The sequence below is a fragment of the Rutidosis leptorrhynchoides genome, chromosome 4, assembly GCF_046630445.1.
Source record: "Rutidosis leptorrhynchoides isolate AG116_Rl617_1_P2 chromosome 4, CSIRO_AGI_Rlap_v1, whole genome shotgun sequence".
Taxonomy (NCBI): Eukaryota; Viridiplantae; Streptophyta; class Magnoliopsida; order Asterales; family Asteraceae; genus Rutidosis; species Rutidosis leptorrhynchoides.
Window position 1 is genome coordinate 38753700 of NC_092336.1, and position 14289 is coordinate 38767988.

The 14289-nt window shown below is 28.4% G+C and overlaps 1 protein-coding gene across 1 annotated transcript; it reads right to left on the minus strand.

The window, feature by feature from the left end:
- Window positions 1–13418: 13418 nt before the first annotated feature.
- Window positions 13419–14145, minus strand: LOC139844204 (dirigent protein 22-like). Its single transcript, XM_071834424.1, has one exon. The coding sequence runs from the start codon at window positions 14102–14104 to the stop codon at window positions 13571–13573; it is 534 nt and encodes a 177-aa protein (XP_071690525.1). The 5' UTR covers window positions 14105–14145; the 3' UTR covers window positions 13419–13570.
- Between the last annotated feature and the right edge of the window lie 144 nt (window positions 14146–14289).

Genomic DNA, 14289 nt, shown 5'->3' on the forward strand with positions numbered 1-14289 from the left:
TATATATATATATATATATATATATATATATATATATATATATATACTTCATTAATGTCAGTACAGTATTTAGATTCAAACAAATTATGTTTGGCCATCAGATCAACAAGTATGTGAGGAAACTCTTTTAAGAAAAGAAAATAAGTGTTTATTATGCTTATTAATTTGTGTTTATAAGGTTATTTGGTTTATTCATTTGAATAGTGTTATTCTTATAACTCAGCCAAACTCCCATTACTAATTTTAGAGTTAGTTATCTCCATTGTTATAATGCCTTTTATCATACTACCAGAAAAAGTGTATACATTGGAGTGAATATCAGAGCACGTTTTCATTCCAATTCCTATTGAAAGACGAGTCCTCCACTTATAGGTATTAATTATGTTATATAATATCTATTATTACCAAGGTTGTAAAAAACGCGAGTCGGGGGCGCATCTGTCATGCCTAAAAAATGACGCGTCGGACACAACAGTGACGCAACGGTGACGCAACGGGCGTTGACTAACGTTGACTTTTTAAAATAGTTATAATAAATATGTATTTATATATAATATTATATATATATCGAATCTTAAAATATAAACTATATTTACAATAAACATTAACAATTACTAACAATAATAAAAATAAAAAATAATAAAAATTGACCGACTTTGACTGACTTTGACCGACTTTGACCGACTTTAACAGACTCTGACCGACTTTTTCCGAATTTGACCGACTTTGACCGACTTTTTACCTTTGACCGACTTTTTAGAAACGAAGCATCGGTCATGCTCAAAAAACGACGCATCGGCCGACGCGTCGGTCAAGTCGGTCGACTTTTACAACACTGATTATTACACCATTTTTTGGTCTTTTGTGATTTTAGCCATTTACATACAATTTCTCTGCAACATGAAGAAACAAATATACCAACAACAGTAGCTGATTATTAATGTATCTAACATCAGAAACAAAAGGCAGATGACAAAAGGTAGAGGATGTTGTAATACATATATTTACCATCCACAATGCCCTTACTAGAACTTTAATGTCAAGTAATTTGTGTTGTTAACCTGTTAGCAATTTTTAACAAAAAACCGGTGCAATGCACAACCCACTAATATTATTGTGTAAATTTCGTAGTAGTACAGTATATTGATAAAAGTATTTGTTGTTGGTAAAAGTATTTGTTGCCACTTATTGTATGCAGGTACCTGATATGCAAGCCCCCACATGATACCCAAAAAAAGATATGTTTTAAGTGTATCATATTTTTTGTCATGTCTACCGCATATCATATACTCCGAAATCAAAGAGAAGATACGAATACATGAAACCTTATGTTTTCCTTTATGACAACAATTTATTTAACCAATCCCGCGAATTCACAGGTTTTTTTCCTGGCAAAATGGATGTTAGCCTTTTTTACAGTGTTAGACTTACAATTTATTTTATATGTATTTTTTTTAAGTTCAAAAAACCTACATTGATTACAAGTCAGGTAACACTAATATTGCAACTGAATCAATTTATTATAAACCTAACAAATACCATACAAGATATAGTGATTCATACATGTCAATGGTGATTCATCCCTCAAAAATCTCTGCGAATTCGTGCGTTTATATAATGGGTCAATTCTTGTGACGCTCATGCTAATGAAATAGTTATATATGTATCTATTTAGTATTTCCATCCATGATAAAAAAATCATTTAATTTCATACGAATGTACTTTTACTCATAAGCATTTTCTATTACAACCCTTTGCTGGTTAGATATGTGCAACGTATTATGAGGCCTATTTATGTTATTGAATATATCACAACCCTTTGGGGTTTATCTAATATTATTTTCTTTTTAATCAACCTAACACATATTCTATTATTTCGTAAAACCCGTAAAATCGCGGGTCTTTAACACTTGTTCGGGACGACAAGTGTTTGATTGCATTCATGCGTGATGAAAGGAGGTTCATCTTGATCCTAGATGGAACTCACCGGTGTAACTGTTTGTTTCAGTATCAAAATTTTTTGAATCTGCAGGTTTTTCGTTTGTTAGTGCAGAAGTGTTAATCAATATGTCGAATGATATATTTATGGATTTGGTATGTTTCTATTTTTATGGTTAGAATGTAATTATTAAAAACTCTGAGTAGTTCGGCATGTAATTGAACATTATGATATGTCAATCGATGATTAATGGTATTTTATGGACCACACAATGCCAAGCAACATTTACCTGATTCGTCACACAATCTAAATTGATATTTGATGTGTGAGTATGCCATATTTGTTTTTAACATCAAACGTTACAAAAGTATAATGAAAGAAGCTAAGATTGACAAAAGAGCAATCAAGTTCAGATTATTGCCTATATACTGTGGCGTTGAATGGGTTAACATAGATACTAAGCCATCATAATATCACAAGTTTGTGCATTCCGGAGAAGTCAATTATATCTACCAACTTCAGTTCCACATCATGTCAGACATTTCTCAACGAGTTCAATTCAAAAACCCCGCGAAATCGCGGGTCTTTAACTAGTTAAGTTTGATATGTTAGTACTCCCTCCGTCTCATTCCAATAATCCACAGACAAAAAACACGCAGTTTTAGGAAATCCCACTAACTTCATTTCTCCACCAATGAAATATCTTCTCTCTCCAGATCCATCAATGAAATATCTTCTTTCCTTTCTATTTATGGAAGTAGACTATTAATTTGGGACAGCCCAAAATGGAATACTGGACTATTGGAATGAGACGGAGGTAGTATTAAATAGAGAATTCTAAACGTAGCATTTGGTATAGATAGGACTCTATATATTTTTAAAATTAATGATTTTATTATAGAAGTAAATAGTCATTTATAATTTTTTTTTTTTACAAAGTAAAACTCAAATTGCATAGGACCTTAATGAATTTTGATTTACAATCGCCATTGGCTGCGTACGAGCATTCAAATTTTTAATTGATAAACTTCGTTTAATTAATTACAAAGAATAAGTAGTTTTTTTAATATCGAATTTTCTTACATAATTTTGGTATTTATATTTTTTATTCATGGTAGGTCTAAGTTCAAAATATGGAATTGAATTATTTATGGTGTAATTAAATGCAGTCCTTAAAGTTACGTTTATCATTTTTCAAGTTCAGACAATGGCGGAAGGTAATGGAGGCCCAAGAGGGCCGGGCCATCCCAACATTTTGGCCAACACTAGTGTAATATCTATAGTTTTCATGGGTCAAAAATTGTATATTCTAATGGGCCTCACTAACTGCAAACTTTTTATTTGTATAATTGTAATGTGTATGTTATTGCCAACCTTTTATTTGTATACTATGATGCTTATTTTGCAATGTACTACATTTACTTTTTTTTAGCCATCCTAATCAAATATGTCACATTCCGCCACTAAGTTCATATTGTCATGTTCAATCTTTCATGAACATAGTAATTTGTAAATACTTTATATATATATATATATATATATATATATATATATATATATATATATATATATATATATATATATATATATATATATATATATATATATATATATATAATCCTTAACAAAATCATACTTATTCGTGGAAGATTGAAGAACATGATGATTTAAAGTCATACTAACAAATCAAACATAATAGACAAAATTGTTAAAATAGTCCTTTTTTTACATTTTCGCTTAAATAGTCAGTGTCATTTATTTTCAGCACGATTAGTCACTAAATTTACGTTTTAGTCTCAAATTCATCACTTAGCCTAACGACCATTAACAGTTCGTTAAGTTCTATACATGTGATTCTCACGTAGTTATCTTAAAAATTATTTAAACAGTCTTTATCTTCAATTTTCAGGCGACGTTTCCTTCCAAACCTATAGAATTGTAAATACAATTCAATAGCAGAAACACGACTATCGACGATCAAATGGATGTCCATTGTGTTCGTGGAAATCCTTCAAGATAAAGGTTTAAGATACACATGAATTAGATCCTCATATTATACTGTTATTGTTATTTCTTGTTTTGTTGTATTAACTTAGCGACCATTATCAGTCCATTAAGTTCTACACATGTGAATCTCACGTGGTTATCTACTTATCTTAAACCTTTTATAACCAGGCTCCATCTTCAATTTCAGTTGACATTTCCCTCAAAAAACCCTAGAATTGTAAATACAATTTAAAAGCCGAAACACGACCATCGACGATGAAATAAATGCCCATTGTGCTTGTGGAAAACCTTCAAGAAAAAGTTTTAAGCTAACCATATTAATTAGATCCTCATATTATATCGTTATTGTTATTTCTTGTTTTGTAGTAATTACCTAACGACCATTAACAACCCGTTAAGTTATACATATGTAAGTCTCACGTGGTTATCTTAAACTTTTTTTAACGAGTCTCCATCTATAACGACCCTTCCTAATCCATAAGAACGAATACATTACATTTGGTTACATCGCGAGGTACTTGACCTCTATATGATACATTTTACAAACATTGCATTCGTTTTTAAAAGACAAACTTTCATTTCATCGAAAGTTGATGGCATGCATACCATTTCATAATATATCCAACTATAAGTGACTTAATAATAATCTTGATGAACTCAACGACTCGAATGCAACGTCTTTTGAAATATGTCATGAATCTCTCCAAGTAATATCTCTAGAATGAGCAAATACACAGCGGAAGATTTCTTTCGTACCTGAGAATAAACATGCTTTCAAGTGTCAACCAAAAGGTTGGTGAGTCCATAGGTTTATCGTAAACAATAAAATTCATCATTTTAATAGACCACGAGATTTAATATTCCCATTTCCCATAAACATCATGCATAAAATTCATTCATATGGATTGAACACCTGGTAATCGACCTTAACAAATTGCATATAGAATATCCTCATCATTCCGGGACAACTTCGGACATGATAAATTTGACATCATTCCGGGAAAACTTCGGACATGATAAATTCGCCATCATTCCGGGAAAACATCGGACATGATAAATTCGCCATCATTCCGGGAAAACTTCGGACATGATAAATTCGTCATCACTCCGGGAAAACATCGGACATGATAAATTCAACATCATTCCGGGAAAACTTCGGACATGATAAATAGGGCATATTCGATCTCGATAATTCAACCATGGAATGTAGTTTCGATTACTTGTGTCTATTTCGTAAAACATTTATAAAAGTAGTTCATGTATTCGCAGTTCAAAATATATTTCAAAAGCATTTAATAAAGCAGTTGTAAAAAACAGCGCATGTATTCTCGGTCCCAAAAATGTAAAGAGTAAAAGGGAATCAAATGAAACTCACCATACTGTATTTTGTAGTAAAAATACATATGACGACATTGAACAAGACAGAGTTAGCCTCGGATTCACGAACCTATATCATTTGTATATTTATTAATACATATAATTGTAATCAAACAAGCCTTTATATATATTATTATTATTATTGATATGATTTTTATATCAATAACTTAGATATTTTATTATTTAACTAAATAACTCCATTTTATATATAAAAATATTAATATAGTTAAGTTATATATATTAAATATCTTTTTATATGAAGATCATTTGTTTGTGAAGTTAATAATTTTGGTATTGCTAATATTAATAACAATAATGATACTATACAATAATAATGATAAAAGTAGTAATAATAATATTGTTAATAATGATAATGATATTCATAATGATAATGATACTTCGTTAAATTATAATAACTATAATAACAATAATTATAATAATTTTAACGATTCCTCTTAACTTAAAATTTTAATCATTTTCATAATAATATCACAATTCCTATATTTGTAATCTTAATCGTATCACTAAAAATCTTTATTTTCATATTCATAGTAATCATAATCTCCGCGTTTAATTTCTAGACTAGTAACTAAAGTTTCTATAACGTCAATTTGTGATCCTAATCATAATAATAATAATAGTCATACTTAAATGGTAAAAGTAACAATAATAAGTGTATTAATAATACTTATAAGAATGATAATAATCATAATGGTTATAATACATATAATTATGATAATAATAATAATAATAATAATAATAATAATAATAATAATAATAATAATAATAATAATAATAATAATAATAATAATAATAATAATAATAATAATAATAATAATAATAATAATAATAATAATAATAATAATATAATAATAATAATAATAAAGAAATTAAAAATAAGAAAGACTGCCTAAAAAGACAGAATTACACGGGGGGTCCCTGTGGTATGTTCAAAATTACAACCGGAGTCCAAAAGAATTTTTTCGACATATGGAGTCACTATGGTATGCACTTGTTTCACTGGGAGTCCAATTCGCTAAATGACGTTATTTTTTCCGTTAAATTACATCATGTGCATAACATGTGAGGGTAAGATGGTCATTTAGAAATTTCTCTTCTCTTTTGTCTTCCTTTCTTCTTCTCTCTCTCAAACATAATCTGAACAATAAAATTCAAATCAAATGGTAGATAATCACAATCTCAAAACTCCCATGCCTAAAAAACCTACCTTTTATTTACATCTGCATCTTTCATTTTTCTCTAAGTAAAGAATAGTTCAACATTACCCCGTCTATAGTCTATACAACTATCTAAAGGTGCTAAACTTTTTAATACGAAGTCTCCACCATCGATTACCACCGTCGACTACCACCGTCGATACAACTATCTGAACGAATCGATCAATTCAACCCCGATTTTAATGATCGATTTTATCGATCGATTATCCAAATCACGGATGACGTGAAGGAGTGAAGAAAATCAAATCTGTTGCTAAGTTTCAGGTCCGTAACTCGATCCAGAGCTATTGCTAAGTTCTAGATCGATGAACACTTACCAAGTTCCCGACCTGCTGCTAGTGGTGGCGGCGTATCTGCTGCTAGTGGTGGGCGTATCTGCTGCACTTGGTGGTGGTCGACACCGATGAGATTTATCGACTAAGTAAGGAGATGGTGATGTCGATTGTATATTTTGCTAATCGATTTAGTCTTAACTGAATTTGATTTGTTGATTGAAAATACGGAAGGCTAGGAGGAGTGTTTGAGGTATTGTCCTCTTTAGGAGACACTTATTTAGGAGATGATTTTGACAAGGTTAGAGCTCTTGGATATGAGCATTATGTTTAATACAGTAATGTTTTTAGTTTTATTTTATAGTTCTCAAATTTCAGCCATTATTGTTAAAAGTACGATTAGAGCTTCTTTTAATTAAGGTATATATATTAAAAAAAAAGGTATATGTATTTGATTTTAAGAAATAAGATTAGAGTTTTTTCACTAACAGATGAAGATAAGATGAAGAAGATTCATTGAGTTCTTGAAGTGGGGTTTTCTTTCAGCTTCTTTCATCATTTTGATGGTTTTAATCACGTGACGAAGATTTGTGGGGAATTGCAGATATTGTTGTAATGTGAAAAGCTTTTTTAATTTTATTCAAGTGCTTAATTTTTTGTTTTAGTTTTAGTAGGGTTGTATTAATTTGATTGCTGGAGAACAATAAAATCGGAAAAGAAAAAGGTAAGAAGATGACATTGAAAGGGGTGAAAGGAGGTAAAAAGACCAAAGTACCCTCACATGCTATGCACATGGTGACAGTTAACAGAAAAGATAGCGGTGTTAGGTAAATGGACTCCCCATGAAACAAATGCATACTACAGTGACTCCTCAAGTCAAAAAAATTCTTTTGGACCCCGATTGTAATTTTGAACATACCACAGGGACCCCCGTGTAATTTTGTCTAAAAAAAATATAGACGCTCATGCCCGGGCTTGAACCCACGACCTCTCGATACCCGACCAAGCACCCAACCATCCCTCCATTGTAACTTTTCTATTTTTAATTCCCTTATCAATCTATTTAAACCCGTAATTTAACTAGGTTCTCTCTTCTTCAAAACCCAGCTCGTCCACAAAATCATATAACACAATAATTAGTTTAAGAGTTTAAGAAATTCGTAATTGAGACATCAGTACCTGATTTTTGATTGTTAGTATATGGAAAAACGAAAATTAAAAAAAAAAATTGAAGAACACCCGTTGCTCATTTAGCGGTTTTTAAAAAAAAATATAACAAAGATTGATTTTCAATTTTTAAGAACTTTTAGCCAAAGTTCACAATACACAATGAGTTTCAAATTACTCGTATAATCTTTATCCATACTCAATTGAAACAGAAACATAAGAATCTAGTTTGAATTTCATGAAGAACAAGAGTGTTGACTTTTTTAAAAATATAGTTTGACTCCAAAATTTGAATCTAATACAAGAAATTGAAGACTGTAAACTTACATTTAGTTTAGATAGATTATTCCTGAAAACTCTGCATTATTATATTTTTACAATTCAATCGAATTATAATTTTTGAATAAAAATAACAAAAACAGAGTTGACTCCTATCTGTGTTATATTTTCGGTTCTTCAATTCTGTAATTGCAGTCGTAGATACATATATTGTGATTTAGAACGATTTTCTACAGCATTCAGATTCGATTGTTATTGTTTTGTAGTGAATGTTGGGTCGACAGATCGTATGCAGGTAACAGAAAAATAAAATAAAGAAGTAAAAGTGGAAGAGAATATTAAACAGAATTTGGCTGTATTGATTAGTTGGTTTAGATACATAACAAAATTTAAGATAGCAATCAATTTTAAGCAGTAAAGAATTAAAGAGATAGGGATACAATCGATTTCTTGTTATCTGTCTTTCTTGAAATTAATTAATATTAGTAATTAATAATAGTAATACTAATAAATAATGTAACTAATAATCATACAAATGATAGTAATTATATTATTATTGTTAAAAATGATAAAATTAATTATTTCATAATAATAATATCTTATAATACTGTTAATAATGATAATAATGGTAATAATAATTATAACTAAAATAATAATACTAATCGTAGTAATAACTGAAATTATAAATAATGATATTAATAATGATAATAATAATATTAGTAATTATAATACCTTATAGGTATTAACTTTCATTCCTATATAATATATAATAATTTATTAAGTAATGATATTAATATTAATGTTAATAATAATAATAATGGAAGTAATAATAATATTAGTATAACAATATTAAACTTGTAATTAATTATATTATCACTATAATTTATTACTTATGTAATATTTAATAATTATATAGCATATATATATATAATAAACATTTAATATTTAATATTCATATATATATATTTTTAATATGATACAATATACATATAATTATTAATTATATAAAAATCATATTCATATATATATATATATATATATATATATATATTCATTTTAATAACGACCTAATTATTCTGTATATTAATTTATAATTTTTAATTTCAATTGGTTAAAGTATAATATTAATTAAAAATGTTATATATATACTACATATTTAATTACACACAATTGTTCGTGAATCGTTGGACACAGTCGAAGGTCAATATAATATATGAAACAGTTCAAAAAATTTTGAGACGCACCATTACAGACTTTGCTTATCTTATCGAATTCATATAAGGTTTAAGTTTAAATTTGGTCGGAAATTTTCGGGTCGTCACACCATCTTCTATTTTCGGTCGACATTTCCTTCAAAAACCCCGAAATATTAAATACAATTAAAAAGCAGAAACATGACTATGACGATCAATTGGATGTCCATTGTGTTTCTGAAAAACCTTAAGAAAAAGGTTTAAGATAACCACGAGATTTAGATCCTCATATTATATTGTTATTGTCTAATCATGCTGTATATAAATAGCATTGACTATATAAGCTAAAATGTAAAAATATAAGGACTATTTTAGCAATGTTGTCAACATATAATATATAATATTATATAATGAAATTCAAACATCTATAGTTAATATTAAAATGTTAAAATGATGATGTCACTATTAGGCTAATTTCTTTGTTAAGAAAAAATCAAAATAGAAAAAAAAATCTAAGCATGATGGGTGATGTTATTAATCTAAATAATTTTGAATTAAAATTAAATCTTATTAATTAATTATTATTATTATTAAATATTATTAATAATTATTTTAATTATTAAAATTAAAAATTTTGAATTATTTTAATTAATTATTTGGAATTGAATACGAGAAGGTATAAAAGCTAAGCAGAATAGATGACAACCAATATTATATCTTATGATTGGATGTTGATTGTTTAATATACATTTTAGGTGTTTGATAAAATGTTCAGTTGACGAGTTTCTTAGTCGGACTCTGTGGTTTCACGGGTCATTAAACTAAATAACTTTAGCATTTACGTTCACTTAATACCTTAAACATATCATTAACCTGTTTCGTTTAAACAAACCCGTGATTTCACGGGTCATTTCACTAGTGTATATATATATATATATATATATATATATATATATATATATATATATATATATATATATATATATATATATATATATATATATATATTTCCGAATAATTATTTATTATTTGATTTATTATTGGATAATCACATTTAGTTTGAAATCTTGTAACCAAAACTAATTTATGATCTAAAATAATAACTATAGTTAAGGTCAGAACTAATTTGAAAATCCGAATTTTCTAACAATATAATCTGATCAAAATAATCCAATTGTATAATTTGATTGTATCTACAAGTAAACAACAACAATTGATGCTAGAGCGTTCTTAATATTATAAAGTAACTAGTAGGCAAAGCCCGTGCGTTGCACAGTTTAACCCTAAATTTCAAGATTTTGATGTTAATATTTTGAAGGATTCCATCCTCGAGTTGGCTAAGATCCTTAATTAGTACGTCATTGAGAATTCATGTAAAATCAGTTAACAAACGTAAATAATCACACAAAATCTATTTTTAGATATCGTTTTAGTATAATCTTAAAGAATCGAAAGTATTCAAGTACGGTTACATATAATTGTTATATTTTTTTAGATAATGTCACTCATGAGTACTTACCTTCACCCCTCACATAAAGTGATGTTTATATAATGACCAACATTACATTACACTTGACAATTTTAATATTATTATGTTTTAGTGTGATGTAAAAGTACAAAAAAAAGCTGGATATATTTACCCCTTTTACCATAATGTGCTATATTGGTCTTTGCGACAAACTATATAAAATTTCTCCTACATAAAATCAAGTGAACCAAATTCTATATAACATACACACACATATATAATGGTAGATGATACTCACACACCAAAGATTTATCCATACACACAAACTTACTATTTTATAATTATGGAGGTTCAACTCCTTAGATAAACTTAGAGATATAACTGTAAATTTTGTACTAAAAAATGTGTATGGATCAATTCTTAGTGTATGAGTATCACCTCCCATATATAATAATTTAAGATAATGCAAAATTATTTCTATACTCACTCATAAGAAACAATAAAGTAAATGATCATTTTTTCACGAATAGGGTTAGTATCCCATTTACGATATCATTTTATTGTCTTCTTAAGCTTGTCAAGATATAAACTAACTATTATACGGTTTATTTAAGTGTCGTAAGGTTTTGATTTCAAATTTTGCCAATTTTTCTTATTTTCCAATGCACTTTAGGAGTTTCAAGTAGTTCATGAAAATTTTCTATACATGACTCATTACATATACTTCGAAAGATAACAAAAAATTATATTGTGGACTATATGAATAAACTTATAAAAGTAACAATTATTACCAATGTCTTTTAAACTCCTTGCACATGATGTTTTACTCTACAAATAGTAATTACAAACACATATTAAATTAAGTAATTCTCTAATGATCGAATGCACATAGTTACTATTATTGAAGACATCGAAGTAAATTAATTAATAACATAACTATTTTCTTATTTGTAGTTCGCTTCAAAGAACAAATGACGCCAAGAAACTTCATTATATATCATTATTTATATATTATTTATCCTATATGAAAAGCCAACACAAACAGTAAAATTTTTTTGGAAAACTATAACCTAAAACATTTACCATATGTAAATATGAATTATACATCATACAACTACGATAAAACTTGCTCTTAAAAAATAGAAAATAACTCGATCAAAGTATTTAAACAATAGTCGATGAATGCAAAAACCATGTTACAATCACATCAAAGCAATAACAGTTCTTTTGATATGATAGTAAAAAATACTATACATATGAGTTTGATAAAAGATTGGTATAAGAAGGAGAATGTGTTATAAAACTCACCTATTATGATAGTATCAATTTATGACTTAAAAACTCATTTTTTATGTTCATAAGCCGGCAACCAAAAAACTAAATGGGACTAAATTCGATTTTCATTCTCATCATCATTATCTAAACTCTAAAAACACACACTTTAACCTGCTTTCAAATTTGAACACTTATCTAAATTTATATGCATAGTGAGAGACTATTGATTATCCCAAAACTTAATACAAATTTATGTTATTCAAATAGATACATGAATCGATGTTAATTGATGATTCATAACCATCCTTGAATCAATGCATATTATTTATAAGAAAACTAAAAGTTTTTAAGTAATTATATTCAATTCTAAGTTGCTACCAAAGTTCTTCTTAATTTGAAAGGAAAGTAAAAATAGTGAATATTAATGATTATCTATAATGAAGTAGACAAAGTTAGTGTTTTTATGTTTAAGATTAGTCAAAAGGTAAAAAAACTTATCTAATATATAATAGTACTAACTTATTATTGAACTCGATATAAATATGGATTTTTTAAAGCAAGTTTGTTGCCATCACCCAGAGGGGTATTAACCACTTTCACGATCATTTGCTACGCACACATACATTTTCGGAAAGAAACTCGAATCCCATTTTAACTATATAATTTTATTTAATATTGAGTAATTAAGCTATCTATAAAATATTTAGTGTATTAAAATTTTACTTTTTACTATCATTTAGTACTCATAAATAAGTTTTTAGTAACGTTAAAATTGAATACATGCATAATACATAATGCAGTGGTTAGTAACTTATTTTTTTGTTACCTTTTACCACTTTTTACTATCATTTACTATATGAGTAACTGATCATAAATACATTCAATGTGAGACTCAATTTTTTACCATAGAGTTTTACCTTTACTATAATTTAATACATGGGAGTAAATCATACTTAATGATTTAGGAGTCAAAATTTATAGATATATAGATAGATATCGTAAGAAACTTATGGTGGAGTACAACTTATTATAACAATGCCTATTGTACTAGTAGCAATTACGGAATATGTAACATTAACAAAATGGTACGTTATTGAGTAAATATTTTGAAAATAATGTTTGTTTCGATAGAAAAACAACATTACTCGTAATGAAAAGTAGAAAATGGCAAAACTTACACAATGAAGTGACACCAATTGGCTCATCCGTTAGTATATATAGTAAAATGCAGAGGAACTACATGCATTATGCACTTATTTGATCTCCAAAACTGAAATAAATAAATAAAATACACAAACTACGTACGCAACAAGTATACATGTAGAATAGCTCGAACAAGTTATATATTTTAATTTTTAATAGTAAGGTACTACAGTGACATTGTATCCGATTATAGCGTCCACTTGAAACATAGAATATGTCTTCGCTAGAGCAAAACCACGAGCCAGTCGAAAAACTCCAGTACCTCCAACTACCGGCATCTCTCTAATTTCATTAAAAATAGGGTTTCGACCAAGAATACTTAAAGAGCTACCATTGTATATGCCAGAGACAAAGTTGTAGGTGAGGGTCATGAGTAGGCTCGGTTCGTTTCCTTGTGATGACATGGCATATAGCCCTTGGGCTCGACCAATAAGGGTCGAGTTGACTTCGGGAGTGGCAGTGAGAGCGTTATCCATGACATAAATGGTCCCAAATCCAAACATGGGAGTCGTGCCATTCACTTGTTGACCAGCAACAGGGACAGCTGAAGGGTTAGGTCCACCTGGAGTATCGTGCATGTAGAACTGGATATTTATAGTGTTGCGTTTTCTGGCTTCTGAAACTGACGTCACTGAAAACGCGACTAATACTACGTACAAGTACAACAGTGTTTTTGTGTAAACCATTTGTAGATGCAAATTTTTTAAGTATGGCTTATTTGGTTTTGTTAGATGGAATGTGGAATATAAAGTTCAAATTTCATTGGTAAGTGTGTGTGTATATATATATATATATATATAGTTTCTGTCGTGGAGTTTGGGTTAAGTTTGACTAGCATCGTCAAATATTGATGAATTGGTCAAAGTCAAGT